Source organism: Lepus europaeus, chromosome 2, assembly GCF_033115175.1.
Source record: "Lepus europaeus isolate LE1 chromosome 2, mLepTim1.pri, whole genome shotgun sequence".
Lineage (NCBI taxonomy): Eukaryota > Metazoa > Chordata > Mammalia > Lagomorpha > Leporidae > Lepus > Lepus europaeus.
The window spans coordinates 94,443,341-94,459,411 of NC_084828.1; the positions used below are offsets into that span (position 1 = coordinate 94,443,341).

The 16,071-nt window shown below is 41.4% G+C and overlaps 1 protein-coding gene across 2 annotated transcripts in view; it reads left to right on the forward strand.

Moving 5' to 3' along the window:
- The window catches only part of VPS8 (VPS8 subunit of CORVET complex), a 258,685-nt gene that overhangs the window by 11,239 nt on the left and 231,375 nt on the right, over positions 1-16,071 (forward strand). For both annotated transcript variants that reach the window (XM_062210810.1, XM_062210812.1), the window contains exons 2-3: positions 6,943-7,183; positions 7,959-8,027. In XM_062210810.1, coding sequence (XP_062066794.1) covers positions 7,031-7,183; positions 7,959-8,027 — 222 coding nt within the window. In that variant the 5' untranslated portion in view covers positions 6,943-7,030. The remainder of the gene's footprint in view (positions 1-6,942; positions 7,184-7,958; positions 8,028-16,071) is intronic.

Genomic DNA, 16,071 nt, shown 5'->3' on the forward strand with positions numbered 1-16,071 from the left:
CAATGGTACCAGATCAGAATATTGAGGACTGGATTTGAGGATAAAGAAAAGAGAAGGTTTGAATAATCCGCTGGTGGATGAGGAAGGTTGCAGACTAAAGTTTTAAGAACTACTGTCCTCAGTGAGGAGATGTGGAAATGGAGGGCTTTGGGAAGATTAAACATTTTGACCAAGGCTGTGGACAGGAAGGGGTAAGGCCCTAATTCAAACCTGATTTTAATAGACACTTTGGACTCTCTTTCCACTTTGCCCCAAATCATGTTAGTAAAAGGAGCACACTGAAGGGAATGAGGTTGGAAATGGAGTAGGGAGGTTGGCAGGACAGTATTCTTTCTTCAAGGAATATATGATCGCCTTACATTAATTCAGTATATATGGTTATTCACAGATGCTGAATTTTGCGGTCTTTTTTTTTTAAAAAAAAAACTTTTATTTAATAAATATAAATTTCCAAAGTACAACTTTTGGATTATAGCAGCTTTTCCCCCCATAACCTCCCTCCCACCTGCAACCATCCCATCTCCCACTCCCTCTCCCATCCCATTCTTCAAGATTCATTTTCAATTATCTTTATATACAGAAGATCAACTTAGTATATACTAAGTAAAGATTTCAACAGACTGCACCCCCACAGACACACAAAGTATAGAGTACTGTTTGAGTAGTAGTTTTGTTTTTTTTTTTTTGTTTTTTTTTTTACCGTAGTAGTAGTTTTACAACACATTAAGGATAGAGGTCCTACGTGGGGAGCAGGTGCACAGTGACTCCAGTTGTTGATTTAACAATTGACACTCTTATTTATGACATCAGTAATCACCCGAGGCTCTTGTCATGAGCTGCCAAGGCTATGGAAGCCTCTTGATTTCACAAACTCCAATCTTATTTAGAGAAGGCCATAGTCAAAGTGGAAGTTCTCTCTTCCCTTCAGAGAAAGGTACCTCCTTCTTTGATGGCCCGTCCTTTCCACTGGGGTCTCACTCACAGAGATCCATTTAGGTCCGTCCTTCCTTCCTTCCTTCTTTCCTTCCTTCCTTTTTTTTTTTTTTTTTTTTGCCAGAGTATCTTGGCTTTCCATGCCTGAAATACTCTCATGGGCTTTTCAGCCGGATGTGAATGCCTTAAGGGCTGATTTTGAGGCCAGAGTGCTGTTTAGGACATCTGCCATTCTATGAGACTGCTGTGTATCCTGCTTCCCATGTTGGATTGTTCTCTCCTTTTTAATTCTATCAGTTAGTATTAGCAGAGACTAGTCTTGTTTATGTGACCCCTTTGACACTTAATCCTATCATTATGATAATTTATGAACTTAAACTGATCACTTTGACTAGTGATATGGCATTGGTACATGCCACTTTGATGGGATTGAATAGGAATCCCCTGGCACGTTTCTAGTTCTACCATTAGGGGTAAGTCTGAGTGAGCATGTACTGAACTATACATCTCCTCCCTCTCTTATTCCCACTCTTATATTTTTATTTTATTTTATTTTATTTTTTATTTTTGACAGGCAGAGTGGACAGTGAGAGAGAGACAGAGAGAAAGGTCTTCCTTTTGCCGTTGGTTCACCCTCCAATGGCCGCCGTGGTAGGCGCGCTGCGGCTGGCGCAGCGCGCTGATCCGATGGCAGGAGCCAGGTGCTTCTCCTGGTCTCCCATGGGGTGCAGGGCCCAAGCACTTGGGCCATCCTCCACTGCACTCCCTGGCCACAGCAGAGAGCTGGCCTGGAAGAGGGGCAACCGGGACAGGATCGGTGCCCCGACCGGGACTAGAACCCGGTGTGCCGGCGCCGCAAGGCGGAGGATTAGCCTAGTGAGCCGCGGCGCCGGCCCCCACTCTTATATTTAACTGGGATCACTTTTCAGTTAAATTTAAACACCTAAGAATAATTGTGTGTTAATTAAAGAGTTCAGCCAATGGTATTAAGTAGAACAAAAAAATACTAAAAGGAATAAAATAGTAAGTTGTTCTTTGACAGTCAGGACAAGGGCTGATCAAGTCACTGTTTCTCATAGTGTCCATTTCACTTCTACAGATTTCCTTTTAGGTGCACAGTTAGTTGTCACAGATCAGGGAGAACATATGATATTTGTCCCTTTGGGACTGGCTTATTTCACTCAGCATGATGTTTTCCAGATTCCCCCATTTTGTTGCAAATGACCGGATTTCATTTTTTTTATTGCTCTATAGTATTCTGTAGAGTACATGTCCCATAATTTCTTTATCCAGTCTTCTGTTGATGGGCATTTAGGTTGATTCCATGTCTTAGCTATTGTGAATTGAGCTGCAATAAACATTGAGGTGCAGACAACTCTTTTATTTGCCAATTTAATTTCCTTTGGGTAAATTCCAAGGAGTGGGATGGCTGGGTCATGTGGTAGGGTTATATTCAGGTTTCTGAGGAATCTCCAAACTGTCTTCCATAGTGGCTTTAGCAGTTTGCATTCCCACCCACAATGCATTAGTGAGCCTTTTCCCCCACATCCTCGCCAGCATCTGTTGTTGGTAGATTTCTGTATGTAAGCTATTATAACTGGGGTGAGATGAAACCTCATTGTGGTTTTGATTTGCATTTTCCTGATGGCTAGTGATCCTGAACATTTTTTCATGTGTCTGTTGGCCGTTTGGATTTCTTTTGAAAAATGTCTATTCAGGTCCTTGGCCCATCTCAGTAATGCTAGATAGAAGACAAAAAGAGCTAGAAAAAAGTTGTTTACATTCTCTAGTTATTTTGGAAAGACTAATATGAAGTATGAAACATTTCAAACGATTAAGTAATTTACATAAAAATTTCTCCTTTTTTGTGCATGGTCTTTTCCATTTTTTTTTTTTAAAGATTTTATTTATTTACTTGAGAGGGAGAGACAGAGAGAAAGATCTTCTTTCCACTGGTTCATTCCTCAAATGGCCACAATGGCTGGAGCTGGGTCTGTCTGAAGCCAGGAGCCTCGTCCAGGTCTCCCACATGGGTGCAGGGGCCCAAGCGCATGGGCCATCTTCTGCTTTCCCAGGCCATAGCAGAGAGCTGGATTAGAAGTGGAGCAGCTGGGACAAGAACCAGTGCCCATATGGGGTGCTGGCGCTACAGGTAGAGGCTTAGCATACACCACAGCACTGGCCCTTTCTTTTTCATTATTTTAAAATAAAGTATAACACTAATAATAACTGTCTTTAGGAATCACTGAATGTGAGTTAGATAGTACATGTTTATAAATATGTTTTTTTTTTTTTTTGACAACGTGGACAGTGAGAGAGAGAGACAGAGAGAAAGGTCTTCCTTTTTTCCGTTGGTTCACCCCCCAATTTTAAAAAATTGTTTGTTTATTTCCATCTATTTGAAAGGCAGAGCCACAGAGAGAAAGGGAGATCTTCTATTTGCTGTGGTACTCCCAGATGCCTGCAAAAGCCAGGACTGGCCCAGGCCAAAGCCAGAAGCCAAGAACTTCATCAATCTCCCACATGGGTAGCAGGGGCCCAAGCACTTGGGCCACTAGTCTCTGCTTTCCCAGGGGCATCAGCGGGGAGCTGGATCAGAAGCGGAGTGTCCAGTACTCTAACCAGCATTCAGATAAGGCATCATGAGCGATGACTTAACCCATCTCACCTCACCACAAAATGCGCTCCTATAAGTAGTTGTTGGATGATTATAACCAGTTCTGCTTAGTGGTGTATATAACAGTGAAAGACTTTAATCTGTCATGAGACAGTTCAATCATCTGTGGAGAAAGGCATATAAATGTTAATAGCTCTGCAAAGGGAGCAGTACTTTTAGTACCTGATGTTGGAAAGATGCTGCTGAATGTTGCCAGATACAGAGTACTCTCAGTGTGTCTTCTAGGAATGTATTTGATAGCATATGTTTTATAGAACAGAGCCTTAGAATCTATTTTCTGTAGCATGTGAAAGAAATCCGTCTATATTTGGTAATATACCACATGTACTAACTAGAAAATTTGGTTTTAGCTCTTAAAAAAATCAGTTTTTGTGAGTCCACACGTCTTACACATAGTGGCCATTCGTTTACTTCACTGAGGAATTAACTAGCAGATGTTTACCATGGGGGTGATTGGTAGTGATTGGGGGTTGTTGGTAGTGGTGTGTGTTCCCCCTGAGAGCAGTGTGGGGTTCAGAAAGGCTGAGCCTTAAGGTTTTTTTGCTCATCCACAGGGCATGCATCCCAAGACCTCATGTGGGCTCCTGCAACTGCAAATAGTACTGGACCCTAAACAATACGCTGTTCCCTCAGAATCCATGGGGATTGGTTCCAGGAACCCACCTCTCCCCAGAATGCATGAGTGTTCAATACCTTTATATAAAAGGGCATAGTTGTTGTATTTAGCCTATGAACATCCTACTGTGTACTTTAAATTATCTCTAGGTTACTTTTAATGCCTAATACAATGTAATGCTACATAAATAGTTATTATACTGTATTGCCTAGAGAGTAATTACTAGACAAAAAACTGTACATGTTTAGTTCAGGTACAGTTTTTAAAAATACATTTTCAATTCACAACTGACTCCATGGATGCAACATGTATGGGTACAGAGGGCAGCTGTGTTTTTTTCCTATATACACATACTTATGATAAACTTTAGGTTATAAATTAAGCCCAGTAAGAGGTTAGCAAAATTACATAGAACGGTTACATAGAACGGTTCTTTAATAAAAGGTATGTGAGAGTGGGAGTCTGGCCCAACAGTTAAAGCACAGTATTTGGTTCCCAGCTTTGCCTCCCAATTCTAGCTTCCTGTTAATGCAGACCCTGAGAGGCAGCAGATGATAGCTCAGTAATCAGGTTTCTGCCACCTACCTATGAGAGCTGGATTGAGTTTCTGGCTCTGAGTTGCAGCCCAACACTGGCCATTATGGGCATTTGAAGAGTGAACCATGGGGCTGGTGCTGTGGCCTAGCGAGTGAGACTGCCACCTACAGTGCCGGTATCCCATGTGGGCACTGGTTCGAGACCCAGCTGCTCCGCTTCCGATCCAGCTCTCTGCTGTGGCCTGGGAAAGCAGTGGAAGATGGCCCAAGTCCTTGGGCCCCTGCACCCACATGGGAGACCCACAGGAGGCTTCTGGCTCCTGGCTTCAGGTCGGCTCAGGCTGTTGCAGCCATTTTGGGGAGTGAACCAGTGGATGGAAGACCTCTCTCTCTCTGCTCCTGCCTCTCTGTGGCTCTGCCTTTCAAATAAATAAATAAATCTTAAAAAAGATTTATTCTTAAGCACTCATCACGTACTTGGGCTATAGGTACCTTTTTCTTCCTTCACAGTTTCGTGGATGGATGATTCATTCTTAGTGTAGATCTTCAAAACCTCAGCATATGAAGTTTTTTCTTATTAAGTCAAGGACTTTCACCCTTTTCATTTAAAGGAATCATTTTATGGCTTCTGTCTGGCATATCCAAATTGACAGCACCATAGCTTTTGTACTTTTGGGAACATTAATTAAGTAAAATGAGGGTTTCTTGAACACAGAAACTCGACCATCCATCTGACAACTGAGATGGCCACTAAGTGACTGATGGCAGATAGTGTGCATAGTACAGTTATGCTCCAAAAAGGAATGATTCATGTTCCAAGTGGGTCAGAGCAAGACAGCGCAAGGTTTCGTCATGCTGCTCAGAACAGCACTTAATTTAAAACTTATGAATTCTTTATTTCTGGTACTTCCATTTAATATTTTCAGACTCTGGTTGCCCATAGGTAACAAGTTGAAGAAAGTGAAACCATAGTTAGGGAAGAGTTACTATACAGGGGAAAACAAAATGACCTAGTTTAGAAAAGAAAATTCTCTTTTATTGTCATGATTCCTGTGACATTGTGTCTTTATTCTAAACAGGGAAACCTAATTGAAGCACAATCTAAAAACATTTAAAAGAAAATTTAATTATTAAACTTAAAATTCTTTTAATATATTTTTAGTATATAGTAGAAGTGACAGCTTTGCAAGCAAACCAGATTACCTGTATTTTTTGGTATAAACATAGTATTCTATTGTTTAGAGCAGTGAAATACACAGAAAAATTGTATACATTTCTAGTTTTCCTTAGTATTTAATTTTCCTCTGAAAATGTCCATATTTGGTGCTGGTGCTGTGGCATATCTCATGTAGACACCAGTTTGGATCCTGGCTGCTATACTTCTTATCCAGCTCTCTGCTTATGCTCCTGAAAAAGTAGCAGAAGATGGCCCAAGTCCCTGGGCCCCTGCACCCACATGGTAGACATGAAAGAAGCACTGGGCTTCTGGCTTCAGCCTGGTCCAGCCCTCGTCTTTGCAGCCATTTGGGGAGTGAACAAGCAGATGGATCTCTCTCTCTCTTACTCTGCCTTTCAAATAAATAAGTAAATCTTCTAAAAAAAAAAATCCATGCTTTTTTTCCATGACTGGATTTTTTTTTCCTATAGATCTTGATAGGCTGTGGGATTATTTTATCCTGGAGTCACTGTTGTTTCCTTTAGTAGATTTGAACCCTTAGATTTGCTTGTGTTGTGTTAAATGACTCTCGATCTATCCTCAGTGTCTGCACTGAGTTCCTGAGACATATTTCTTTCTGTGTGACTCCAGCAATGAAACTGGTCCATGCACCCACCTCTGGGGAACTGGAGAGTAACCCTGATATTTGGGAATATAAAGAAGGAATTAATTGCAGCTTTTGGCACCAATTTACCCTCATGCTGCTAAGTACATGAATGCAGTTGGTACCAGGGCTCTTGGTAGAGCCTACTAAGTTTCATGACTTTGGTGGGCCACCTCCCAGACATCTCAAGTCCGAGGTGTTCTTCCTCTGTGCTTCATGCAGACATGTGTACCCAAATGTTCATTTCTGTTTTCCTGTAATCAGAGAACTGAGTGAAGTCTCATTAAGTAAATCTTTGGAATGGCCACTTGACAAGGAGGAAATCTAAATGATACTTTTTTTTCCCTTTTTTTTGAAAAGAGATTGTCACCCAGGTCCTCGTGATCTAAAGCCCAAAACAAAACAAACACTTGCTTGGGTTAACTGAACAAAGTCAATAAAAATAAATATGGAAAATGAACCAGACCATGAAAGTGTGGAACAGACCCTCTGTGCCAAGACTACTGAAGAAGAACTGAATAAGACTTTCAATCTAGAAGCTTCACTTTCAAAATTCTCTTACATAGATCTGGACAAGGAACTGGAATTCAAAAATGACTTGGTAAAAATTTCAATTTTTGTCAAATGGTGATGTTAACCAGTAGATTGGTTAGAATGTGGTTTATAACCCAGGGACTAAATATACTTTTGCGTGGGTTAATGGGATTCTATTATTATTCTTCATTTGTATAGTCCATTGCAGTTTATGAAACACTTTAGCTCATGCTATCATTTGAGCTTCAAAGCTCTCACAACACTGTGATAATCCATTTTATAGATGAAGACATTGGCGTGCAGTTATATTCAATTACTTCTCAAGGTCATAGAGCTGGCAATGTGTTTAGAATTCTTCTACAGCAATTTTCCCCTATTGATTTAATGTTATATTAATGGGTTTCTGTGATTATGAGAATATTTAATGACAAGTGGCTTCACCTAATCATCTTTTACCATAAGTTATGAAATAACTAAGAATTGCAATGTGTATCATTTGTATATCATTTATGACTTATGTGCACATTTAGAAAATTAAGGTTTGTCAGAAGACATGCTATTTTGTCTTATTTAAGAAAGCAGAAGCAAAAGTACTTAAATGCAAGCTTTCTAGAAAGAATTTTCAGTATGATGTAGTCGGTGCACACACATCCTTGATAGTCACTGAGTGTATGGTTAGGAAAGAAATAAATCTGAATTTTATTACTGAATATTATTGAATTGACTGTATGATAAGTTTGCTGCTAAATTTGTCTTTTAATTAATAACGGTTATAATTAATTAAGACAGTTATAAGGAGGAAGGCATCATTATGTGACCATTAATTTCCTTTCTTTATTTAGATTGATGACAAGGAGTTTGATATTCCTCAAGTTGATACACCGCCAACACTAGAAAGCATACTAAATGAGGTAAGTACATGTTAATGAAGACTATCATTTTGTGGCACTGATTTTAATATTTTTTGGGCTATAGTGTATGTGTCTATGTGTGCTCTATCCATTATGGTAGCTACTAGTGTCAGTTTAAAGTTTAAATGAATTACAATTCAGGGGCCTGTGCTGTGGCACAGCAGGTTAATCCTCTGCCTGTGCTCTGCCTGTGGCGCCGGCATCCCATATGGGCACCGATTCTAGTCCTGGCTGCTCCTCTTCCAATCCAGCTCTCTGCTATGGCCTGGGAAAGCAGTGGAAGATGGCTCAAGTCCTTGGGCCCTGCACCCATGTGGGAGACCTGGAGGAAGCTCCTGGCTCCTGGTTCCTGGCTCTTGGCTCCTGGCTTCGGATCAGCGCAGCTCTGGCTGTTGCGGCCATTTGGGGAGTGAAGCAACAGAAGGAAGACCTTTCTCTCTCTCTCTCTCCCTCTCACTGTCTATAACTCTACCTCTAAAATAAATAAAATCTTAAAAAAAAATTACAATTCAATAAAAATTCAATTCCCCAGCTGCACACGGCACATGTCAAGGCCTCAATGGCCACTTGTGGCTAGTAGTTAACTATAGTGGATGGCACAGATATAGAATATTCCCGTCTTTGCAGGAAGTTCTGTTGGACAGCGCCAGTCTAGACTGTGAGCTTCTCAAGGGCAGAAAGCATGCCTTGTTCATCTTTAGAGCTTCAGACTTTAGACTCTGTATGCCCAGCATAATGCCCAATACTTGATAGACTTCAGAAATAAATTTTATTTATTAAGTGCATTGGAATACTGAATTCATGTCACTTTTGAGGTCTGTTATGCGCTGATAATTATCATATCTACCAATGATATTCAAAAAGCTGATCCTGTGATGCTAAATAGCATCTTGCCACATTATATAGCAATAAACTTCATTAATCTACATGAAGAAAACAAAGTAGTTTATCTCAGGAATACCATCTCTGCTAAAAGTTTTCTAAAGTTTGAAATCATGTTACCCTTCTTTGAATTGGAAGTCAGAAGGCTTTATCAAGGAATTTTGTGGGAGTACATGATTGGTGAAAGGTGTATTTTTATGTACCTTACATCTATAGGCATCTCTTAAACTCAATCTTCTTGGTCCTTAAAAACTTGTGTAAGACCTTCCCTTGGAGATTTCAGCTTCTAATTTGAGGAAACTTTCTCTTATTTGTAAATGTATTTCAGATCTATAGTTTTGTCTTCTAGAAGATAAGGATGCAAAGGTTCCTCAACAGAAATGCCCACTGACACCAAAGCTGTTGGGCTCTGTCTTTGTTACTATTTTATCTATACTTTAAGGGTTGTAGGCAAAACTTTGTGGGATGCAAACTCCTGTCTCTGTGAGTCATATTTAAAATTTTTTTTGTATGGCTTTGATGTTTATTTTTTATGTCTGTTTGATGTTGCTGTTACTTTTAATGTGCTTTGGCTTAAAAAATGTTCTATATGATGTGTTAAGTCTTAAGCATTTTTAGATTTGACAAAGAAGACTTTGTCCATGAAAGAATATCCTGTTACAGTGAAATACCCTTTATTTATTACAATTACATTTCATTCTGTATTTGATATAGAGGAAATCTTCCATTTAGAAATATTTTAGTCAACTTTGTTAATGTGATTTTAATCATCCTTATTTTAATTATCATTCTGCCTTTAAAATAATTTTTATACTTTACATATTAGTATATTTTATATAATTTTGGCAAAGAAAATAATGCTGTTATAATGGGACTATAGTTTATGAAGGAAAGCTGACCTTGTAAAACTTTCTTATCTATGAGTAACAGTATGTGAGTCATTAGTGGTTTACTGAGAAGATAGTACTTTTATCATCCTCAATGGGAATGTGGGTGCCTAGTGTATTTGGGTCATGGTGTTAGATGTTGGGGTTATAAAGAGCTGTGTGTTCTTTGTCTTTGAGAGAGATACGAGACTGGAGGTAGCCAGCCTCTCACCTCCAGAAGGCTAGGTAGATAGGTAAGTGAAAGAAAAAGTAATTTAAGCTGTAGAAAGTTACAAAGATTATAACAAGGAGAGGAAGTAAAAAAGGAAAACTTTTTTTTAAGGCTTATTTATTTAGAAGTCAGAGTCACAGGGGCTGGCCTTGTGGTGCAGTGGATTAATGCCCTGGCCTGAAGCGCCGGCATCCCAAATGGCTGCTGGTTCAACACCCGGCTGCTCCACTTCTGATCCAGCTCCCTGCTATGGCCTGGGAAAGCAGAAGATGATGGCCCAAGTCCTTGGGCCCCTGCACCCGCATGGGAGACCTGGAAGAAGCTCCTGGCTCCTGGCTTTGGACTGGCCTAGCTCCAGCCATTGCAGCCGAGTGAACCATCGGATGGAAGACTTCTCTCTCTTTCTCTGCCTTTCTTCTCTCTGTGTAACTCTGACTTTCAAACAAATAAATAAATCTTTACACACATACACACAAAAAAGAGTTACAGACAGGAGAGACAGATTCTTCATCTGCTGGTTCAGTCCCCAAATGACCACAGTGCCAGGAGCCAGGAGCTTCTTCTGAGTCTCCCATGTGGGTGCAGGGGCCCAAGTATTTGGGCCATCTTCCACTGCCTTTCCCAGGCCATTAACAGGGAACTGGATCAGAATTAGAACATCTAGGACTCAAACTGTCACCCATATGGGATGCTGATGTTGCAGGCAGTGGCTTTACCTGCTATGTCACAACGCTGGCACCAAGAAAATGATTTTTAAAATTTGATAAGAGTAGAAAGTGTAAATAGACCCTTGTTTCAGGATATGTGGATGCAAATGTTTCATAATGCTCATTAAGACCAGTCTGATGGGGCTGGCATTGTGGCATAGCAGGTTAAGCTGCCGCCTGAAACACTGACATCCCATGTGGGTGCTGATTTGAGTCCTGGCTGCTCCACTTCAGATCTAGCTCCTTGCTAATGCACCTAGGAAAGCAGCAGAAGATGGCCCAAGTGCTTGGGTCCCTGTACCTACATGGGAGACCTTGAAAAACTCCTGACTCCTAGCTCTGGCCCAACCCAACTCTGGCTGTTTTGGCCATTTGGGGAGTGAACCAGTGGATGGAAGATATCTGGCTTTCTCTGTTTCTTTCTCTGTCTGTAACTTTGACTTTCAAAAAGTAAATAAATCTTTAAAAAAAAAAAAATTCAGCCTGAAGGGAGTGTGGGAAGAAATGGCTGGCTGGCAAGGTGACTGAGACATGTTGGATCTCAGAATTTAGGGTGTGAAATAGATGTTACTAGGCCTTAACATCCTTTGGAAGTTTGCTGTCTCTGAAATTTTTAATTTTGAAATTCCATTCTCTAACTATGACTTTTCTCCCCAATCATTCATTTTATTAAACTTGTCCTTTTGGGGCCAGTGTTGTAGTGTAACAGGTAAAGCTTCTGCCTGTAATGCTTGCATCCCTTATGGGTGCTGATTTGTATCCTGGCTGCTCCATTTCCAATCCAGCTCCATGCTAATGGCCTGGGAAAGCAGCAGAAGATGGCCCAGGTGCTTGAGCCCCTGCCACTCATGTAGGAGACCTGGATGAAGCTCCTGGCTCCTGGCTTTTGCCTGGCCTTTGTGGTCATCTAGGGTGTGAACCAGCAGATGGAATATCTGTCTCTCTCTTTGGGTCTTTCTGTCTCTCTCTGCAACTCTGACTTTCAAATAAGTAAGTAAATCTTTGAAAACAACAACAACAAAACCCCTGTCTTTTTATCTTATTAAGATCATGTCTCAATCTTTCCTGGTCTCCTAGTTTCTGAGAGTGGTCCTGAGTTTATTTTAGTCTTGCGATTGGAGCCAGAAAATTCTTTTGGACTTTTTATTGACGTATAAATTACTTGCAGAAAGGTGCACAAATCTTAAGTATACTGCATGGCAAATTTTCACATGCTGCAAAACCTGTTCAACCAGAATCCAGATGAAGAAAGAAAACATTACTTAAGGTTCCTCTCATGCCCCTTTCTTACCCAGTTGCAGTGTAATTACTGTCCTAACTCGAACCATCATTGGTGAGTTTGCCTACTTTGAACTTTATATAGATGGAATTATACAGTGTGTGCCCTTGTGTATCTGACTTACTTCTCTCAATATTATATGTTTAGTTTTATTTGTGTTTTTGTTATTCATTGTTCATTCTTATTGCTGTAAAGAATTTTCTTAAAAAGATTTATTTATTTATTTGAAAGGCAGAGGCAGACAGAGAGAGAGAGAGAGAGAGGTCTTCCATCTGCTGGTTCACTCCCCAAATGGCCGTAATGGCTGGAGTTGCACTGACTCGAAGCCAGGGGCGTCTTCCAGGTCTCCCACGCAGGTACAGGGGCCCAATGACTTGGGCCATCTTTTGCCACTTTCCTAGGCTACAGCAGAGAGCTGGATTGGAAGTGGAGCTGCCGGGACTTGAACTGGCACCTGTATGGAATGCCGGCACTGCAGGCGGTGGCTCTACCCGCTATGCCACAGTGCTGGCCCCAGCTGTATGGAATTCTTTATGAATATATCATTATTTATTCATTCTGCTGATAGGCATTTTTGTAGTTTCCAGTTTCTGGCTACTGTTAAGAGTGCTGCTGTGAATATTCTTATTTGTGTCTTTTGGTACACACACACACATGCATTTCTGTTGGGCATATACTTAGGAGTAGAATTGGTGGGTCATCATATGGAACAAGTTATATTCCCTTTTAGTAAATACTGCCTCAGTTTTCCAAGTAGTTATGTTGATATATAATTCCAGCAGCAATAGGAGAGTTCTGTTTACTGTATTACTGTCAACTTTTGAATTTTTCTGTCTTCTTCATTTTGGCCTCTCATTCTCACAGGTGTGTAGTGATATCATATCATAGTTTTGATTTGAATTTACCTTAAGACTGCTGAGGTTGAGTACTTTGACATATATTTCAGCTATTTGGATATTTTTCTTGGGAGTTGCATTTTCATATCTTTAGCCCTCTTAATTCTGTTAAGTTTTTTTTTGTTAAATGTGTTTTATAGGAGTTCTTTATATACACAAGTCCTTTATTAAATATATTTTTGCTGATATCCTCTTTTACTCTGTAAATAGTCTTTTCACTCTACTAATGGTTTCTGTTGATTCTGTTGAGCAGAAGTTCTTAAATATAGTTTAGCTTATTGTGTTTTTCCATTATGCTTAGTTTTTTGTGTGTCTTACTTAACAAAATTTTTCTAGTTTCAAATTCATGATGATATCACATTTTTTCTTAAATCTTTATTGTATTGCCTTTCACTTTTAGATCTGTAATTCATCTGGAATTTCGTGTGTGTGTGTGAGTGTACGTGTGCTTGTGTGAAGCATGAGCCAGCAGCATTCACTGAAAGGAGTATGTTACCTGCATGCCGCCTTTGTTATAAATCAGGTGATTGTATGTTTGTGGTTCTGATTCTATTACTCTGTCCATAGGTGCCCCAATACCATAATCTAGTGGTTGAACCTTTGCACTAGCTCTCGATATCTGGTAGTTTCAGATCTTCTAGCATTGTTGTTTGTTTTTCAAGATTGCATTGCTTGCTCTTAATCTTCTGCTTTTCTATATGTTTTAGACTCAGTTTATCATTTACATACACACACACAAATCAGCTGAAATTTGATAGGGTTGTCTAGATTTTACACATAAGTTTGGGGAAAATTGGTATCTTTTAGTGTAGCATTAGTTTTAAAATCATTCTTGAGGGGACAGTGCTGTGGTGTAGTGGGTTAAGCCGCTGCCTTCAGCACCAGCATCCTATAGGGGTGCCAGTTTGATTCCTGGCTGCTTCACTTCTGATCCATCTCCCTGCAAATGTGCTTGGGAAAGCAGTGGAGGCTGGCCCAAGTGCTTGGGTCCTTCACCCACATGGGAGACCTGGAGGAAGCTGTTTCACTCCCCAAATGGCCACAACAGCCAGGGCTGTGCCAGTCTGAAGCCAGGAACCTGGAGCTTCCTGCAGGTCTCCCACATGGGTGCAGGGGCCCAAGCACTTGGACCATCTTCCATTGTCTTCCCAGGTGCACCAGCAGGGAGCTGGATTGGAAGGGGAGCAGTTGGGTCTCGAATTAGCACCCATATAGGATGCCAGCATTGCAGGTGTCAGCCTTACCCACTATGCTGCAGCACCAGCCCAATTGTTCTAATCTTTTACAACTCTCAACATAATTTCTCCTTGCCAGTCCTCTCCCTGTTCTTAGTTGACTTACATCTTCAGAGATAACTGAGAAGTAGTTCTAAGTACAGACTCTTGGACCTCAAGAGAAACATTGATGCTGAAGACACACGTTTGAAATATTTAGCAATTTAGTACTTAAAGCCTTGAGTATGGATAGGGAAGTACATGAAATAGGAAGAGAGCTAAGAATATAATCCTGGGGAACAGCAGCAATTAAAATTGTGCTGAGGAGAAGCTAGAGAACATAAGGCCACATAAGGTGGAGGAGAACCAGGAAAGAGAGATGTGCTCGAAACCAGAGATCATTTCAAGAGGTAGACAGTGGTCAGCAGGGTTCAGTGATGTATAGGAGACAACATCATGCAAATTGAAAATAGGCCAGTGAATCTGGCTCATACTTTGGCAAGGGCTGAAGCTTGTAATGAATAGAGAAAGTAGATATGGTAAATATAGATTACCTTCTCAAGAATACTGATTGGAAATTGTAAGGAAAAAGGGGTGCTCTAGGATCAGAACATTCTTTTTTAATGTCTGTCACTCAGAAACAGCTTGTGCAAAACCAAGTTCCTCATCCTGCTTCGTCTGCTATTTGCTTTCTTACCTGAATAGTATCACTTTTGGCCTAGTTAATCAAGCTAGAAACGGTGGAATCTTCTTTAACGTCTTCCTTACCTCCACTCCCCCCCACCCCCATTTAAATGGTTAACCAGGGGCTTTTGATGTTGTCTCAGGAATGTTTCTGTCATCATTCCCTCTCTTGATTTCTTTTTTTTTTTTTTTTTTTTTTTTGACAGGCAGAGTGGATAGTGAGAGAGAGAGACAGAGAGAAAGGTCTTCCTTTGCCGTTGGTTCACCCTCCAATGGCCGCTGCGGCCGGCGCATCGCGCTGATCCGAAGCCAGGAGCCAGGTGCTTCCCCTGGTCTCCCATGCGGGTGCAGGGCCCAAGCACTTGGGCCATCCTCCACTGCCTTCCCGGGCCATAGCAGAGAGCTGGCCTGGAAGAGGGGCAACCGGGATAGAATCCGGCACCCCAACTGGGACTAGAACCCGGTGTGCCGGCGCCGCAAGGCGGAGGATTAGCCTGTTAAGCTACGGCGCCGGCCGCCTCTCTTGATTTCTTCTGCTGCATTCCTAGGCTGGAATTGCCTCTTTCCTGGACATAGCCCTCTCATTGGTTTTTCATAATCTTTCTGCCTCAGTCTCTTCCTCTGCCCTCATCTTTCCTTTACACTGTCTCATATGTCTTTTTTTTTTTTTTTAAAGATTTATTTATTTATTTGAAAGTCAGAGTTACACAGAGAGAGAAGGAGAGGCAGAGGGAGAGAGAGAGAGAGAGGTCTTCCTTCTGCTGGTACACTCCCCAAGTGGCTGCAATGGCCAGAGCTGTGCTGATCTGAAACCAGGAGCCAGGAGCTTCTTCCGGGTCTTCCCATGTGGGTGCAGGGGCCCAAGGACTTGGGCCATCTTCTGCTTTTCCAGGACATAGCCGAGAGCTGGATCGGAAGTGGAGCAGCCAGGTCTTGAACCAGTGTCCATATGGGATGCCTGCACTGCAGGCGGCAGTTTTACGGCACAGTGCCAGCCCGCCATATATTTTTCTTTCTTTCTTTTTTTTTTTTTTAAAGATTTATTTATTTTACTTGAAAGTCAGAGTTACACACAGAGAGAAGGAGAGGTAAAAAGAGAGAGAGAGAGAGAGACAGAGGTCTTCCATCCGCTGGTTCATTCCTCAGTTGGCCGCAACGACCAGAGCTGCGCTGATTTGAAGCCAGGAGGCAGGAGCTTCTTCCAGGTCTCCCACGCGGGTGCAGGGGCCCAAGGGCCTGGGCCGTCTTTTACTGCCCTCCTAGGCCATAGCAGAGAGCTGGACA